Source organism: Photinus pyralis, unplaced genomic scaffold (genome assembly GCF_008802855.1).
Source record: "Photinus pyralis isolate 1611_PpyrPB1 unplaced genomic scaffold, Ppyr1.3 Ppyr1.4_LG2, whole genome shotgun sequence".
In the NCBI taxonomy this organism is placed as follows: Eukaryota; Metazoa; Arthropoda; class Insecta; order Coleoptera; family Lampyridae; genus Photinus; species Photinus pyralis.
The window spans coordinates 8788857-8807970 of NW_022170403.1; the positions used below are offsets into that span (position 1 = coordinate 8788857).

The 19114-nt window shown below is 34.9% G+C and overlaps 2 protein-coding genes across 2 annotated transcripts in view; both read left to right on the forward strand.

The window, feature by feature from the left end:
- The window catches only part of LOC116164795 (protein unc-13 homolog 4B), a 41460-nt gene that overhangs the window by 7363 nt on the left and 14983 nt on the right, over nucleotides 1-19114 (forward strand). The window lies entirely within an intron of this gene.
- Nucleotides 14348-16981, forward strand: LOC116164796 (succinate-semialdehyde dehydrogenase [NADP(+)] GabD). Its single transcript, XM_031479015.1, has one exon. The coding sequence runs from the start codon at nucleotides 14474-14476 to the stop codon at nucleotides 15989-15991; it is 1518 nt and encodes a 505-aa protein (XP_031334875.1). The 5' UTR covers nucleotides 14348-14473; the 3' UTR covers nucleotides 15992-16981.

The following is a 19114-nucleotide window of genomic DNA, read 5'->3' on the forward strand; positions in this document are numbered from 1 at the left end:
GGCTCCCCAAATTATTTTAGAGCAAAAATGTATTAAAGTTTTTTTACGCCAGTCAACCGTATTAAGGTGGGTTCATAGCTCTCCGTTCATCCGTTGCGTTGATCCGTCAAACGGATAGTACGTTTTGTTAAGGTTCATAGCAATCCGTCCACATTGTACATTTGCAAGTATAACCATAACCTAAACTTTATTTTGTAGTGTACCCTCCGTGATTTTCAGTATGTGAAAATGGTACGAAAGTAAGAACACATTGCTATCTGATTATTACCGTGAAGAACGAATAGGCGAACGCTGTTAACATACCAAACATAACCTCACTCTTGTTAAAAACGGACCAACGGAAACGTAAATGTTCAACTTCAACCAACTTTTCCGTCGTAAACGGACGACGTACGATTTAAAAATTTGCTGTCTTCTGATTGGCTAACGGACAAACGGAAACGTATGAACGGAGAGCTATGAACTTACCTTAAGTTTTCAATTTTTTTCATATCAAGACGAAAAATTGGAAAAATAAAACCCGCATCTTTTTCAATAATCTGGGATGCCATAGAATTTTGTAAAACAAAAAGATATCCAGTTATCAATTACCAGCAGTTCGAAATGGATTTTATGATCGACTTGGTTACTGTCTTGCAGTTAATGGTGACTTATTCGAAGATCTATTGTAAATTGTTATATTAAGAAATCGTTTTTAGTAATTTGGTCTTTCTTTATGTTGAATTCGCTGTTCTAAATGTAATACTTTTTGATAGAATTTGATTTGTTTTTAGCAGACATTCCATGGCATGACGGATGTTGGCGTAGTTTTTGTATTATAAAATTCCATGGTATCACACATTATTGAAAAAGTAGCGGGTTTTATTTTTCCAATTTTCCGTCTTTATTATGCAAAAAATTGAAAACTAATACGCCCTGTATAGTCAAATACAGGTAATAGAATCTTTCAAATACTATTTTAGAGAAAACTGGATTAAATGGATTTGCATTGCGTTGCAAATTTTAGATTTCAAATGGCTCCACAACAAAAAATCTAAATCTTTTTGCACTCTTTCCGCTATAATATAAACCAGCGGTTCTCAATCTGAGGGACATGTATCACTAATCGTACATATCATTATTATTTGCGATGGTACACAAAAACAGACTTAACACGCAAAACAGATCTAAAATTAGTACCACATAAAATAAAACAAAAAAAAACGCCTACTTCATAAATTTGATAAACATTAACGATTCATTTAAATAGAGGTTTCTCTGGAGTCTGGACCTACTGATCGGATTTGAAAAATAAAAACAGTGTTGAAAACAGATTGAGCATGCGTATCGAACTATCTAATGTTTACCACTCTTCCCATTTAAAATTTTTAGGGTAACATTCACCCCATTCGCAGGGTTGAAATTATGTAAATAGTATTATTTAATTTAGATGTCTCCCTCAAAACTGAAATTAACGTGTTTGAGCGTTTCTGGCAAAACTGTCGTTAAGCGGCCAAAATTGACATCGAGTCTTTTCAGTGGGCCACCCTGTATAGGTCCTTGGGATACTGGGGCTGGTTTACATTAGGGACAATCCCTAAAAATTACAAGTTTGTTACATACTTACGTATAATTATAAGTATAACCGGCACCTGAATTACCAAGATACGTGCTTAAAACAAACAAAGCAGGTATTGTATGACCCTGGTTGATTTGCCTATGGCTGGATTACCTATACTTGTAGGTAAGTACTATATATACCTACTACCTACCTGAATCAAGGAAAAGAAGTATTACCATTGAATAAAAATTCAATGGTATTACTCATATGAATTTCGGGAATGTAGATTTAAATAAACATAGTAATGAATCCCTTCCGGTTACGTATGTACGAGTAACAAACTAAATATTATTTGAAATTATAATTCACATTGTAAATGTTTGCTATACATGTGTCATTGTGAATGTCGGAATACTTTTGTTTTCAGTCATCCATAATTTGCATATCTCTATTATAGTAAAAGACGTATTATACACCGCGAGAACGACGGTACAAAAAAACTGCATTTTTCTTTGTAAAGCGTGTTTCCAGATGCTCTGAAATCCTCATGTGTCATCTCAATCCACAAAAAGGGAAATCGGAGTGATGTGGGTAACTACAGGGCTATTTCTCTCTTATGTTCCTGTTCAAAAATCATTGAAAAATGCATCTATAAGAGATTAAATCTTTATCTGGAAAAATTCAACATTCTATCCGAAAAACAATTTGGTTTTCGACCCTCACTGTCGACCGAGGATGCTACAATTCATCTAATACAACCCATAATGAATGAAATGGACCTAAACAAAGCCTGCTTTGTTGTATATTTTGATATTAGTAAAGCTTTTGATATACAGTCGTAATCAGGAGTCTGTGGCCCTGCGTCATTGATTTGTGAATCAATTTTGGACATATGCAGACATACGTTAAAACACTGTAACCAGCTATCAAGTGTGCGAAATCGATAAAAAAGCGTGTCTGAAATTGATTCACAAATCAATGACGCAGGGCCACAGACTCCTGATTACGACTGTACGTCTTTCGCTATAAAAACCGGTGCACGTCATTGATTTATGAATCAATTTCAGACAAGTTTTCTATAGATTTCGCACACTTGTTTTTTTTTGTACATGTTGCAGTGTTGCAGCATATGTCTAAAATTGATACACAAATCAATGACGTGCAACGGTTTCTATAGCGAAAGACGTATAGCATCAACATTGACTAAATGTCTCGAAAGCTTGGCGCTGTAGGGATCGAAATACATGACTCTCGAGTCTCGACATTACTTCCTTATATGGTTTTCAACAAGTAGGAAATACTATGTTAAATACAATAATACAACTTCAAAGGAGTATACTCTGCAAAACGGAACCCTTGGTCCAGTTCTCTTTCTACTTTACATTAACGACCTACCACCGCCATTATTAATGCAGGGTTTACATCGAGGTTTACATTCATGTAGGTACGCTGACGACGAATTTTTAGATTGGTGCAGCACTAAGCCACTAATAGGCTGAAGATAAACTCCGGCAAAACAACAGTCATGAAAATGACCAAATCTACACCGAATCACTCTTATGAGATTCTCATTGAGGATTCTCTCATCTTTTGTAAACCACACAGCGCGTATATCTTGGTACTGTAATTGATTGTAGTTTGTCGTGGCTTCCTCAAACTGAATACGTTATAACTTATAAGTACCTAAGCTTAACTCATCGTATTATCTGTTATCACGACTGAAGCAACAATTCGAGGAAAATTGATTACTTAAAGTTTACTACGCGGTTGTATATCCATATTTAAGAGCGAGTACACATACTCACAGAGTATTTATATTACAAAAACGTATATAATACGCTTGATGTACAATCTCAATTACGCTCAAACATGTCGGGACACTTTCAAAAATCATAAAATAATGCCACTGCCTTGTATATATATATCTTTAAATTACTTATTTATCGTCATAAAAACCGACACAAATTTAACAAAATAAATCAAATTCACGATCACAACACCAGAGGTAAAAATAAAATCTCGACCTGAAACTCAAAAAAAATGAACCACCTTCTATTCAAAAATAGAACGAAACAGATATTACAAAATAATTCTTTCTATTCAGTACATAAATGAATTTGTTGATTATATATCTCTAATCTCTAATAAAAACTTAATAACTGGATGCACCTGAGTTGTTTGTCCCCAAATTTAATGTTGTCCATATAGGTAGATATACAATATACATGTTTTGTTTGTGATTTGACCGAGGATTTGACGTTTCTGTATAATTGTTATGTTACATTTTTTTGAATTAAAGATTATTATTATTATTATTATAAAGCGGTTAGCAGAAGACCACATGCCGGTAGGTACAATATAAGGTAGTACCTTAGACCCATTTAGTTAAAATTTATTGATTTTATTGGGTATACTGTATACATGAAGTAGTTACCTACTTGTTCAATAATAGTTACCAATAGTCGTGTGAGTTAAATGAATGATTTTTGGGATTATAGAAATACGTAACGTATATCTGTGATAGACGCGTAGATGGCTGGAATTGCCACGGCAAGTCGGTAACGAAACGCAATGTGAGTGGTGTATTACTCAGAGCATGGTATGACTCAGAGTAAGAAATAATTCTTACTCTGAGATGTATTCAGCGGTATAAAACGCTTTAAACCATTATGTAGATTCAAAACAGTCGTTTCACGAACGGTCTTAATTTAATATCATTGTACAAAATTTAATTGTTCATTGAACTTCTGATTCTGATGATGATTAGTACCAAAGACATCCTACGATAGTCTTTGTTAGTACCTACCTGTGTATCAGTATATGTATACAAATAGTTTTTCTTAAATCCCACATGATCATTTAGGTGTAGAAACTGCTGCTGCTCAAATGGTTGTTTTCTTGTGGGATTGAGTGCACCTTAATGACAATTTCGGTAACCGTCTCCAAGAACAAACACCATATCAACCATTTCTGCTTGAGTTAGGACATAACCTAAATAGGAACATTTTCGCAACGTTAATTAAAAAACAATTCTTCACTTCTTCACTTCAGTGTTAATCGTTAATTTAACATCTTTTGTTTCCTCATTGCACATTGTGTTTGGAAATAAACATTTTTCTATAAAGTGGCGTTTCGACTCATTTTTTCTCTGCAATTTTTTTATGAAATGCGTGTTTTTTTTGTAACAGTAAACAGTGGATATTTTGTAGTTTCACCTAGCCAGATTAGTTTAGGGAGGTGCCTTCGGGGGTGACATTTGAAATTTTAAGATTTCAGATTTTCATTGTACTAGTGCTTGTATACTTACCACAAGTGTGTCATGCGGACTTCTTTGTTTTTGACTTTACCTATGTCATAACAGCCAACAGCTAGTTCAGAAAGGTTATTTTCTAAGCTTTAATTAATAGGTAATATCAAATAGTCAAATTAATCAAATTAGTTAAAAAGTGTTTTCGAATAATGATCTAATATGCTAGTTATAACAAATGTATCCAACAAACATGGTTGGCAATTTTTCAGAAGTTTTTTACGCCACTGGTGAGGACTAACATTTATTTTTGTTCATGATACGACAAAACGATACTCTGAAAACTTGTTCAGCATGAAAAATTATGGCTCCATATAAAATTTCAAGAGTATTAACTTACTTTGATTCAAGCACCGTCTTCATAGATTAAACAAAATAAATTACATTTACTCAGTAGTAATACGACAAGAGTTATGAATTTATCGGTGACAATAAAATAATTACAAATTAAATTCACAAAACTTAATATCATTGATCTACAATAAATTTATTTTAAAAAAAGCTGCCACCATTATCTGCGATGTCTAAATTCACGTGAAATAAATATAACAATTGAAAAAACACATTCCACAAAGTCCATAACACACAAATGTATAATGTATAAGCTGCACAAACACGTCTACTTCTTATAAAAACACACCAAACTCTGTTAGGCGATAGCGTGACAGATATACGTATACGTAATATTATAATTAGTTACTGAATATAACTAATAATTTTGGAATTTACTCTGCAGATAAAGGGGTCGCCACACTGAACGCGGTTTGCCGCCCGGACAATCGCTGGCGGTCCGCCGTGTTGAATGCTTTATTTATTTTATGCTTTTCTTATGAAGCATGTCACACAGGACGCGGTAGACCGCTTGCTCACTCGCGATCCGCCGCGCGGGCAAATTTGGATCGCCTCGCCAACAGTTTCGGGCGGTCTGCCGCGCGCGGTCTCCAATCAGAGTGGTACACTCAGGCAATGAAAGTGTTTAGTCTGCAAGCTGCAAGAATGTATGAATAGTATTTCCGAAACATCTTCTAATTCCCAGAGTAATCTATTAAATTCGCCGAGCTGCGTTCGTTGTTTATTAATATTGTGTGCCCAGCAGCGCCATTGCGGTTCACTATCAATAGTAGTTACTAGCAACAATAATTCGTCGTCAGAGGAAGAACTTTGGTTGTCATTCACCATGTTTACTAGGGAACGAACGAGACTATACTAATAGTAACAACATTTTGTTACGAACCGCGAATTTATTATTAAATATTCTTTTTCTGTGGCCACAAATATTGAAATTCGAGTTAACTCTTTTAAAGGATATGGACTCCAATTAGCACTAATCTTGATACCAAAGAAAAACTTTTAAACATTAATAAAAAGTGTTTAAAATGACCGATAGTTCAATTCTGCGTCCAGCTTACCAAACATCAGTGGTGACGTGTTGCAAATAGCATTGATCTAGCTATAGTTCGTTTCACCAATAATTTAACATTTCTCATTATGTCGTTAAGTAGCGGGAATTCCCACTGCGACATTTAAAACAATAGGACAATTAATAGCCCCCATTTAACTAAGAGTCAGCGGTTCTCAATAAAATTTTAATATTTCAAACGCCCAATTGTAATTGGGGAAACTACTTGGAATGTGTCTACCTATTTAATTAATATGGTATCAACACGATTATTGTCGTTAATGTCCTATCGACGCATTTCTTAAGGAACTACATTTTAAATATATCGATTATTAAGTAAATGGGCCGATTTATACGAGCAATACAATTTGGCGTTTGAAACATTAAAATTTTATTGAGAACCCCTGACTTAGTTAAATGGGGGCTATTGTCCTATTGTTTTAAATGCCGCAGTGGGAATTCCCGCTACTTAACGACCTAATGAGAAATGTTAAATTATTGGTGAAACGAACTATAGGTCATTGAATAAAAAATTCAATGTCTAGGTCGTCCATTATTGAGCAGCCAATAAAAATTCCATAAACTTTAATTTAGGTAATTTACACTTTACAAATTCGTGTATATTACCATTGTTTAAATAAAGTATTTAAACAATGATATTACTTACATGCGTATATTGTCGAACGATAGATGTGTAAGTTAAGCGTACTTTATTTTACCTTAGGAAAACTTAGTGGTTTGATTAAATATAATTCCTTCCGTTGGAAACTTCCACATTATTTTCATTGCATAATATTCATTTATTTTAATATCAAGGTATTATCTCAATAGGTATAACAAATTAATCTTAAAATTAAAGTGCAGTATTTTATGTTTTTAATTTGTAATTATGTTATCTGTTTTATAGATCAAGCGGTTCCTGCTAGAAAGCCTATGCTATTTAAATGTTTGTAACATTTAAATAGTAGGTATAGGCTTTCTAGCAGGAACCGCTTGATCTATAAACTTATAAACATAATGGACCGGAGGCTAGATGTAAACATGTGTAAAAGGAACAGTAGAATGAGAAACATAGACTTTCCAGCAAAGAGACATGGGTATTAATATTGTTTATTCGAACAATGATCTTATCTAACACGAAGTAATTTTTTAGAGCTTATAAAGTAGTCGTTCATTGTCTGTAGACCTTAAGAGAAAAACAAATATACAACTATAGGTACTCGGTATACTGGATGAAGAAAATAAACATTTCTATTTTGTACTAGCTGACCCGACGGACGCTTTCCTCTTTCTTAGCTATGAATACCTATTCAATTTGGACTGGAATAAATAATTACAAAATATTATTTCAAAACATTTGCTGTGGCTAGCACAGGTAGCACCCGCCCCACCTGCGCATGCGCGATTCTGCCCTTCTATGTGTAAGAATATGTGTAGCAAATTTGGTTTAAATCGGTTCAACCGTTTAGCCGGAAAAGAGATTTTGACACACTTGCTCCAAAATCTTCCCATCTCTGCAAAATCATTAAAATTAAACGCACTCTCTTCTAGTTGCTTTTGGCAATTCAGAGCTAGCAACGTACCTTTTTTTTTGTTGCGCCAAATGCCGTAATTTGAAAGCAATGATTGTATTTCTGGATATGATGAGTCAAAAAATGTATAGAATCTGGCCCATTTCCGCAAACCAAAAAAGCTCGCAAAAAAGGTAGTGGCTCTGGTGGCGGTACCAATTGCGTCAATTGCTGCCGCAACATAATCCCGAGGCTTCAGTTTTAATCTTAAAAGCCTTGAAATGTGGACACACAAAGTTCTTTGGTCTAATAGCAACGATTTATTGTAAACTGTAATCGATTGCTACGTTATAATTAAATGCAACTCGATAGTGATTAAAGGGGACATTTCTGCGTTGTTCATATCGATTCCGTTAACTTCGTTTCGCGCTTCGCTTTTCTCGTCAGTTTGACTTAAGTACTCGTACATATGTTTGACTTGTAGAATTACGAATTCTGCGACTTAAGTTGGTAGCATGTTGGAAGTTGGAACGTCTAATTAGTAGCTTGAAAAAACTAAAATTCAACTAAAAATAGAAATTGACTCCCAGTGTTTCTGTATAACTATGTATACCACGTGTTTAGTCTTATCAACATTCAACACTTACCAAAAATGGATAGGTATATCAAACTTTTAATACAAAAGATGTGATTGCGGTGAAATAACCTCGAAACTTCTCAAAAAACTCACTGAAATCTGGATAAACTATCCGATCGAATTGACAGCACACTATGATATGAATAAATTAATTTTTTGACGGATATATGCCGATCCATTGCCGATCGATGTAGCTGTTAAAACAATTGCTGCCGCACCGTCAAACGCGCGATGTTTAAATAGTCGATAAGTTTTCTCCAATTTTCAAATTTTCTGCGCGATTTTCTTAGTGTTTCTTGCCGTAAGAACCTTCTACACAGTATTAGAAAACTTAAAAAAAAAGATGAATGGAATCGGTCAAGTCGTTCTAAAGTTATTGCGTGACCAGAAGAAACAGGGGTTCATTTTTATATATAGAGATTACCACCGCTTTCTCGCTTGGTATGCGAAATGACTGAAATTTTGAAAAATCGCTGTATATCGTGGGCGGTTAGGTCCATTACGGAAATCATACTCATATATACTTACTAGATACTTCCGATTGACGCAATCGTTTGGCCCCGAGTTTGGCCCATGCGATAATAGACGAATGACGAATAAGTGTACGTTCATAGCGGAGCTGTAGCACCATTTCTGAATAGTCTGATAGAACTTTTTTCCGGCTAAAAACTCGCGGATTTGAAGCGAATTACCTAAGTGTTGCACGGCCCATTTTGGTAATGCAAGAGCAAATCACTGACCGTTATAAACGTTAAAATTCTATTGGTCGATAGGTCGTAACTTGATCCAGCTTATCACTGTCGACCTTTTAGGCTGTTATTTCGATATATGGTCAAATGGTCAGCAGTTGTCGTTATACAAATCTCCATTATTCTTTAATCATCAGTATAGCAAACCTATTTATGTAAGATCTAACATGAGTATCTAAATACGGAAATTGGATGGCAGATGAAATAAAAACAACAAGTAAAAGTCTAAGTTGATTTTTCTCGTTTGGTATAGCTACGTTTTCACAAAATCGATTATTCGCCTTCTGCAATGTGTTCACAGTATCCACTGTAACACATATAAGAATTATCGGATTTACCTAGATTTTGGATGTGCTCTTCTCCATAGTCCATTCTAAATGTAAATAACATAGTTACTTTTTGTAGAGCAAATTAGAAAGGTGGGGAACAATACATGTTTCACTAGCTAATTTATTAATTATTCAGCAGCGCATTAGTAAGGTGCCTAATTATACACTATATATACATACTTACATTTGTTCTATTGTAATTATTTATTCTGCTAGAAAGAGGAACATGCAAAGATGACTAGAAGGTTATCTGATTGGACCAGACATTATTAATAATGCTAATCAATACATTTTTAGTTTTTTAATTATGTAATAAACATACAAAGAAATTAATTATGCATTCACAAGAAAGATTTAATTTATTTATAAACAGCGTTTAAGGAATTAACATTAAGGACATGCTAAGCAATGGCATTGAACGGCAATGAATACACAATCATTATTTTATTTAAAAATTGTAACATCTCCACTTGAGAAATTGGCTTTAAATATGCAATTCCTCATGATAATGAGCACGCATAGGAACTTGAATTTCTCCAACATTGTCAATTTAATGGTAATAGCCTCAGAGTAAGAATTTCTTACTCTGAGGTAATAGCTCATAGCGTGTTCTATATACCGCGGCAAAGGCAATGGTGTAGTGTAGGTTTAGGCTGACAAGTTGTTTATGAAATCACTCCGCTACAGTTAACATGATAAACTCACTTGTGCTCACTTTAGAGACAACATTTATACTTTTTTGCTCTCTATAGGTACAGAGTTTGCATCATTTGTGTGCATCCGCACCATTGTTTTCCCTGGAAACATCGGACTACCCGTACTCAAGAAGGTATAGTTCTATACGCCTTTTTTTGTGAGCAAAAATGAGCTATTATTACATTCGTATTATTGAATTCTTCCTGCGTCGCGTGGTTTGAAGGCTATACTAACCACGTGTCTTGTGGTCAAATGTATATTCTTATTTTACAAAATATAGGTAAGTGAAAAACGAAAAAAAATTCGAACATCTTGGGTTTTTTGATCAAGTTAGCACACTGTCTTCGAGATCGAAAACTTATAGGGTAGACATTCTGGTGTAGTACGTACCCACCAACAACCTGTCAAATTCGCGATTGCTCATGTATATAATACTTTGCCAGCAGATGTAAAATGTTATGTACCAGATAAATTCAAAGTTAGTGTTCGTCGACTCCTGCTAAAAACATCCTAAAAACATAATAAATATGTAAAATATTTCCGTGTTAAAAACAATTAACAGCTTACTTTGTAAACCACATCTTAATTGTCAAATTCTTGTTTCTTGAGTTTTAAATGTACTACTCCATTTGTTGTTTCACTTTTTGTATGTATCATGACCTGCCTAGTTAAATACACTAACATAAAATAAATTAAAGGTTGAGTGGAAGAGCAGACACGGATGATATCCCTGTCTGAACTCCGCCATTTAGACAGGCTCTGTATAGAAATTGTCTATTAAAGTCATTTATTATTATTATTATTATTATCGGTGTTTCTTGTGAGAACTCAGGTCTAGCCTGGTTAACTAATCGCACGGATTAAAATCAAGTAACGATTAGTGTCTGTGTCTGTGTCTGGTGAAGTTATGTAGGGTCCTTAAAAAAAAAAAAAAATCACACACGTACATTGGACATCTAGGGATAGTATGTAATTCGTACTTACCAACATACCTATTGATGGGCACAATAGCCAACGCTATCAGGAAAGAGGAAAACAAAACAAAAAAAAATCATTATAATAATTCCTGTAATTTTATTAAATGGAGTTTATTGTGTAAGTGTTTCTTTGGCTTTGCGTTTGGGTTGAATACGAGTGGGTTGTGATAACGTGGTGTGCTTCTGTGAAGAAGGAGTTTTGTGTTTTTTAATTGTATTTATGGTGTTTCTTTGTTCCTGAGGTCGTATTTGTGAGGTTGCTTGGGTTTTTGGTGGAGATATTGCAGTATTTTGTGAGCCTGTGTTAAGGTTTTTGCGTTTCGGTTGTATACGAGTGGGTTGTTTCTGAGAAGAAGGAGTATTGTGTTTTTTAACTGTGCTAGGGCGTAACTTTATTGGATGGACCTGTCTTTGTAGTACATGTTGCGTTACTTGTGTTTATGGTGTTTCTTTGTTCTTGAGGTTGTATTTGTGAGGTTGCTTGGGTTATTGATGGAGATATTATATTACAGTATTTTGTGAGCTAGTAGTGCTGTATAGGTTTTTGCGTTTGGGTTGAATACGAGTGGGTTGTGATAACGTGGTGTGCTTCGGTGAAGAAGGAGTTATGTGTTTTTTAATTGTGCTAGGGCGTGTAACTTTATTGGGTGGACCTGTCTTTGTAGTGCATGTTGCGTTACTTGTATTTATGATGTTTCTTTGTTCTTGAGGTTGTATTTGTGAAGTTGCTTGGGTTTTTGGTGGAGATATTTTAGTATGTTGTGAGCCTGTAGTTCTGTTAAGGTTTTTGCGTTGCGGTTGAATACGAGTGGGTTGTGAAAATGTGGTGTGTTTCTGTGAAGAAGGAGTTTTGTGTTTTTTAAATGTGCTAGGGCGTGTAACTTTATTGGATGGACCTGTCTTTGTAGTGCATGTTGCGTTACTTGTATTTATGGTGTTTCTTTGTTCTTGAAGTATTTCTGTTGTTGCATGGGTTACTGGTGGAGACATTACAGTATTTTGTGAGCCTGTAGTGCTGTTAAGGTTGTTGCGTTTGGGTTGAGTACGAGTGGGTTGTGTTTGTGATAACGTGGTGTGTTTCTGAGAAGAAAGAGTATTGTGTTTTTTAGCTGTGCTAGGCCGTGTGGGTGAGGGCGTCTTTGTAGTGCGTGTTGCGTTACTTGTATTTATTGCGTTTGTTTGTTCAGGAAGTTGTGTTTGTGTGGTTGGTTGAGTTAAGTTTGGAAATATTACAGTATGTTGTGTGTCATGTTGTGAGTCTAAAGTGCTGTTTAGGCTTTTGCGTTTGGGTTGAATACTAATGGGTTGTGAGTAAATGTGGGTATTGTGTAATGAACGCGTGATATAGTTTACCTCTGTATGCTGTCCTGTCCGTTTCCATCTTCGTGATCTCCAGATACGTACCGAAAATGAATCCCTTCGTCCCATTTCATACGTCTTTTGGAGGTATCCTTTGCGCTGGTCCCATCCACAAGCGGTTGAGAAGCAGGCACAAAGGTCTCTTCATGGCGGTCCTCTTCAGGTATTATTATTATTATTATTATTATTATTATTATTATTATTATTATTATTATTATTCCATTCACTGGACTAATAATTTTATCTCAACATGATCTCAATGCGCAAGAAACGAATTTCATGCGCTTGTGGTGACCATATAGGTATTTTTCACAAAAGATGCAAGGTCAACTGTAAGTATCAGTAAATAATAGACCGTTAAAAGGTACAGTGTGGTTTTCATCGTAACCTTAGAAAATTTGCGCATGCATGTTCGGATTCGTCCGCACTTGATCGGCGTTTCTTACCAGGTTTGGCTATAATGTACATTCGGAACAGAACTACAACCAGAACAGAAGTAGTATTTGCACGTTACTCACGGTATTAAGAGTCTTCTTTACCCAAGCGCAACTTTTTTACATTATAGTATATAGACGATTATAGTTGCAAGAGACAAGATGGTATTTTTGCTTTGTCAACTCTGTCTTCGTCCTTAGTTAGTTTCCGCCGACACTGAGCAGCGGCGCCACTTGTTACACTGAAATTGTTGACTTACCGCCCGCCAAGATACAGACTTTATTTACAAAAAATATGATTTCATTTTTTGGGGTAATGTTTAGAAGGAACTTATCTAAAAAACTGTCGGTTTACTTTTTCCATAAATCGTCTTGATCGCGAGTAAAAAAATTAGAGTAAGAAAATTAGATTAGCGCAATAATCGGCGCAAAACAGCTAACCTTTAAACAATCGATATTCAGTTGCTATACACTTTAAAAAAAATAGTCCGAACATTTTGTAGATAAAGGTCTAAATTTATAAAATAGTTCTTTAAAAAAATTTTTTTTGAAAAACAACTAGTTTTTATGGCGGGCGCTCTTATGGAAATTTACATTGGATGCAGTGGGTACAGAAGACTCTTAATGTCAATATAATTAAGAAAGTTAACGATTATTTATTACTAGTTAATAACACATTACTCAATTCTACAATAGTCATTTAACTTAACATTGGACTGAGCAATAATCAATAGCGCACTGTGAATTTTGAATCGATTCGACTCAACTTTTGGCATTGGGTATTATATGGCTAAAGATATGCCCATATTGAATTTCATGCAATTCAGTTCATAACTAACGGAGATGTCATAGCGATCGGACATTTCTAAACAAAGTTATCGTTCACACGGACAGATAGAGGGACAGGCAGACAAAGGAACAGACGGACAGACCAACAGACAGACGACAGACAGCAATACAAAATTATAAACGATCTCTAGGATCGTTAATAAACGGCAAAATTGTAAAATTATGGAACATGTAAAAAACGGTTTTTTGGTTTTTTTACAATATCTTTTTTAGCAATAAACGCAGAAAAAATTCCTTCCTTGGTGCAAGCCTCGACACCATAACGAACCGAATAGCGAAAAAAGTAGAACAATAGCTCTTAAGATAAAGAACTAGTAGCGTCTCAACGCACGAGCGGACAGACGGACGGACAAAGTACAATAGGGCATTTTTTTTATTGTGGAAATGCGCCAAAAACGCCATATAGCGCCTTCTGCAACTTATGCTTTAATATACTATTCTCCCAGTTCAACGGAATTTAAATTAAACCAGATAAACGGGTTAAATGAGTTTGTATGAAATGTGCCTTAGTATGTAACTTGGTCTATAGTAATTTCGTCCTTTTGCAAACGTCACACGCCGTTGATGGTCTGTGGTCACACGTACAAAAACTAAAAAGGAAATTCCTACTTTGTTTTTATTTATGATTATGATAAATTAAATTTGTAATTTAATGTTGGTTTTAATTTCGTAGAGATTTGTACTACATGTTCCGCGTTACAGCTACCCTTCGCAATTTAAGCGACACAATGGAAAAGTGTCGCCATTTATCTAGATTACACGTTTTTAAGGAAAACGGTTATATAAATGGGAAATGGGTAACCTCAAAAGGTGCAGAATGCTTTAATGTTTTAAATCCGGCCAGTGGCGATGTAATTGCAACATTACCAGATATGAATGTCGAAGATGCACAGGATGCCATTGACGCTGCCGCTAATGCTTTCAAAACTTGGCGGTTTGTTACGCCTAAACAACGTTCTGAGCTTCTTCGCAAGTGGTTCAATTTACTTGAAGCGAACAAGGATGATATAGCCGAGATCATGACTGCGGAAAGTGGCAAACCATTAGGCGAAGCGAAAGTTGAGGTTACATACGGGAATTCTTTCATTGAATGGTTCTCAGAGGAAGCTAGAAGAATACATGGTGAAATCCTGACAAGCCCTTCTGTCGATAGAAATATCTTTTACGTTATGGAACCAATCGGGGTGGCAGCATTAATCACACCATGGAATTTCCCTCATGCCATGATCACCCGTAAAGCTGGCGCAGCCCTTGCTGCCGGTTGTACTTGTGTTGTTAAACCATCAGGGGACACTCCCCTAACAGCTTTAGCTTTAGCTCAATTAGCAGCTGATGCTGGCATACCCGCCGGTGTCTTTAATGTGCTAAGCAGCGAACATAAACATTCTCCCAGTATCGGAAAGCTCTTATGCGAGAGTCGCTCGGTTGCTGGTATATCTTTCACTGGTTCGACTACTGTTGGCAAGCTTTTATACAGTCAATGCGCAGCAGGCGTTAAAAGAATTGCCTTGGAATTAGGTGGAAACGCTCCTTTTATAGTTTTTAATTCGGCTAATATCCAGCAAGCTGTTAAAGGTGCAATGATAGCGAAGTATAGAAACTGTGGACAAGCATGTGTTGCCGCTAACAGAATTTTAGTTCAAGGCGATGTTTATGACAAGTTTGTTAATGAATTTGTAAAAGAAGTCAAAGCCTTAAAAATTGGAGCAGGAACTGAACCTGGCGTCAATGTTGGACCATTAATTAACAAAGCTCATTTTCAGAAAGTGTGCAGTCTTGTTGAAAATGCGGTTTGTAAAGGTGCTAAGGCCAGTGTGGGAGGTAAGCCTGCAACGTCCCATGGAGAACTATTCTATGAACCCACTGTACTTGTCGATGTCACGCCTGATATGAAGATTTATAACGAGGAAGTTTTCGGACCAGTCGCAACGCTTGTAAGGTTTTCTACTGAAGCAGAGGCATTAAATATTGCTAATGGAACTGAAAGTGGCTTAGCGGCATATTTTTATTCACAAGATATGTCCCAAATATTGAGAGTAGGGCGATTAATTGAAGCAGGTATGATTGGAATTAACGAAGGATTAATTTCAACTGCAGAAGCACCATTTGGTGGAGTAAAACAGTCTGGAATTGGACGCGAAGGTTCAAGACATGGACTTCAGGAGTATACTAATATCAAATACATCTGCTTGGGAGCATCTTAATTATGGAATAATTATTTTGCAATACTACAATTTTTAATGTGTAGAATATTATTCTTTGTTACAGCTTTCAGTGAAGCAATTACTACACTATTTCTAATTGTAATATGTACATGGGTGACTTTGACTGCTTTTTTAATTTGTTTCAGTAGTAGATGTCCTGAAATGGATGTTGTTTATTGTACATTTTTATGGAGCATTTATGATTATACTGGAGAACAAGTGGTTTCAAACCACAGCTTATTCAGGATGAACACACATGGTTATCTATTTAGTTTGCTTTAGTAAAACAATTCTTCATTCATATTTAACTGGGAAAATATATAAAAAATTATTTTATGTCAATATCTGCCACATAAATTGTAGTTTGCAAAAGAGATTTTTAATAGGTACTACTATTTTGAAAAGTATTAAGTGTTGATAGATTTTGTGCTGTTGAATTTCTTGTGAAATAGTGGATTACAGCAAATGTAACATTGTGTTGCCATGACATTTTTACTTGTCTTGTAGGTATTTTCCATATTATTTTAATTTTGGTATGTTTTGAAAAAAGCTATTTAACATTTTTACTACATTGAATATGATTTATGCATAACTAGTACGTACTAATTACGTTAATTTTATTTATGGATCCTATGACTGTGATTGACGTCAATATTCCAAGTATATAAGTGGGAATGTATGTTTGCTTATATAGATAGCAATATTTCTGAACATGTCTTCCAAAAGTCTTCCAATTTTATAGAATATTTATATACGTTACTGTTGAATAGATATTTTAGTATTAAGTAGTACAAGTACATAATATGATATATAAATACAGTGCATGTTTGTATGTAGTTTATCTTAGGACAAATCTGATTGGTTTTCACTTGAAAAGGTTTAGTTTGCACATTTTGACATCCACTTTATTGATATAGGTGTTTTGAAACTGATCAAATTTAATTATTTCAATCTAGTCATTATGCTTATAAGTCAAAAATGTTTTAATAGTTATTATTTCAACATTATGTATTTTGGTGAAAATAAAGAATAAATAAAAAACTAAAATTACTAGTTTTAGTATAAAAATCTATGAATTCAGTTAATAGAAGGAAGTTTCACACATAAGTAAGGTAATGTTTGTAGGCTAGCTATGCAATAGTTTTTCAAAATAGCAGCTTGTTGGTTCCTGGCTAAACGCAAATTAATAATTTGACAGAAGAAAAGCCTATTATATATTAGAAAAGGATTTCTAGGAATAACAGTTATCACTGTCTTCATCTGAAGGAACATGAGTCATCATTGGTGCTGTATCTTTCAAATAAGTCTAAGATGGAACAAAATGTGTGTAGTGATTTCCCTAAACACAAATTCTAGATTTAAAGTTTAGGAATAGAAAAACCTACCATGTGAAGTAAATTGTAATGGTAGTTTTTAACGGCCTACTAATCATCGAAACACTGGTAATTTTTAAAAATGGTTGAATTACAACAAATATGTAAAAGATACCAACAAGCTTATATCGAAATTATGCTCTGTCGGTGGCTCGTGCTATCCCATTTTTCATTTTGTAGCGCAGTGTCTGGCCCTTGTCTATTTAAGTTTCTTGAGAGGAGAATACTAATTACCTATGCAAAATTCATGTGTTCGTTAAATTTACGGAATTATAGGAGATTTAAAAGGGTGTCTCACAAGTTGTTAAAGGGTATACCATCGATAAACATGAAAAAAAGTCGACCTCTCCACTCTGGCACCGTATTTCATAAAATTATCTTGTTCAAATCACCATCAATTAGTTTGTATAATAAAATTACATTTCCAACAGATCTTTATAATATTAATGTTCTTGGAATGACTTGATTACCATTTCTAACCATTACTTCGAACTATTTAAAAACTCATTTTCATACAATATAAGCCCAGATCTATAACTCACTTCCGTGGAACGTTAAACAATTAGCACCACCTAAATTTAAACAAAAAGTTTACCACAATTCAAGTTACTTGAATCCACTCTTCATCCTTCATTTATTTTGCTCTCTTTCTAAATTGTCTTTTTGTATTTTTTTTTCTTTTCTTGTTAATATGTAGATTGTAGACCATCAAAATGTTGTATTAATTTTAGTTTACATACTATTAAACGGGTTAAGTCAAACGTGCAGTTTGTTTAAATGTGTAGACTTGCCCGTGAATATTTCAAGAGGTGCGATTTACCATTTTCATTACTAGGCCCCGTTCTGTTCAGCAGATAAACAGCAGTGTTGACTGCTTCGGCCCACAATCCTTTAGGTAAATCTTTCGCCGCTAACATTGTTCTTGCAAGTTCGACTACAGTGCGATTAGAGCGTTCTGCACATCCATTCTGCTCGCTGGTGTATGGATTTGAAACACTGAGGATTACTCCTTCAGATTTTAACAACATTGTCACATCTTTGCTGTTAAATTCTCCTCCACCGTCGCAACGCAACATTTTTAGTGGTCTTCCGCACTGATTTTTCACAAAATTCAAGACTTCAGCAATTCCTTTTGTAGTTTCTGATTTTTCCTTAAGAAATTTGATCAATCGGAATTTTGAGTAATCACATGTAAAGCAGATAAAATATCTCGATCCTCCATACGAAGTGATTTCCATAGGACCACATAAATCAACATTCATGACTTCACCTTCTCGTTGAGCACGTTGTTGTCGTAGTTGAAAAACCTTGCGATGCTGCTTACCTTTTACACATGCTTCACAAAAAAAATCTTGTTTGGTGTACTCGATTCCGTTACGGTTTAACACTTTTTCGACTTGTACTCTGTTTTGATGTCCGAGCATTTCATGCCACTCTTGAATTGATATTTCAATTTTGAAGTCACGTTTGTTTCTTTCGTATTACTTAATTGTAATAAACTATTCTCTGGTACTTTCACCTTCATTATCATTGTGAATAACTGACCAACTCGTCTACCCTTAGCTTTTGTTTTTCCATCACTGACGAAAAAGCACTCCTTTTGATTTGATTTGAACTCGTACCCTTTGTCTAAAGCTGATGTCACCGAGAATAGATTTCTACGAGCAGCTGGAACAAAGAGAACATTTAACATTCGAAAATCAAAAATTTTACCATCAACAAAAGTTTTAACTTCTACGACGCCTTTTCC

Coding starts and splice junctions, on each gene's coding strand:
- LOC116164796 (XM_031479015.1), top strand. CDS start 14,474: ATGTTCCGCGTTACAGCTACCCTTCGCAATTTAAGCGACACAATGGAA.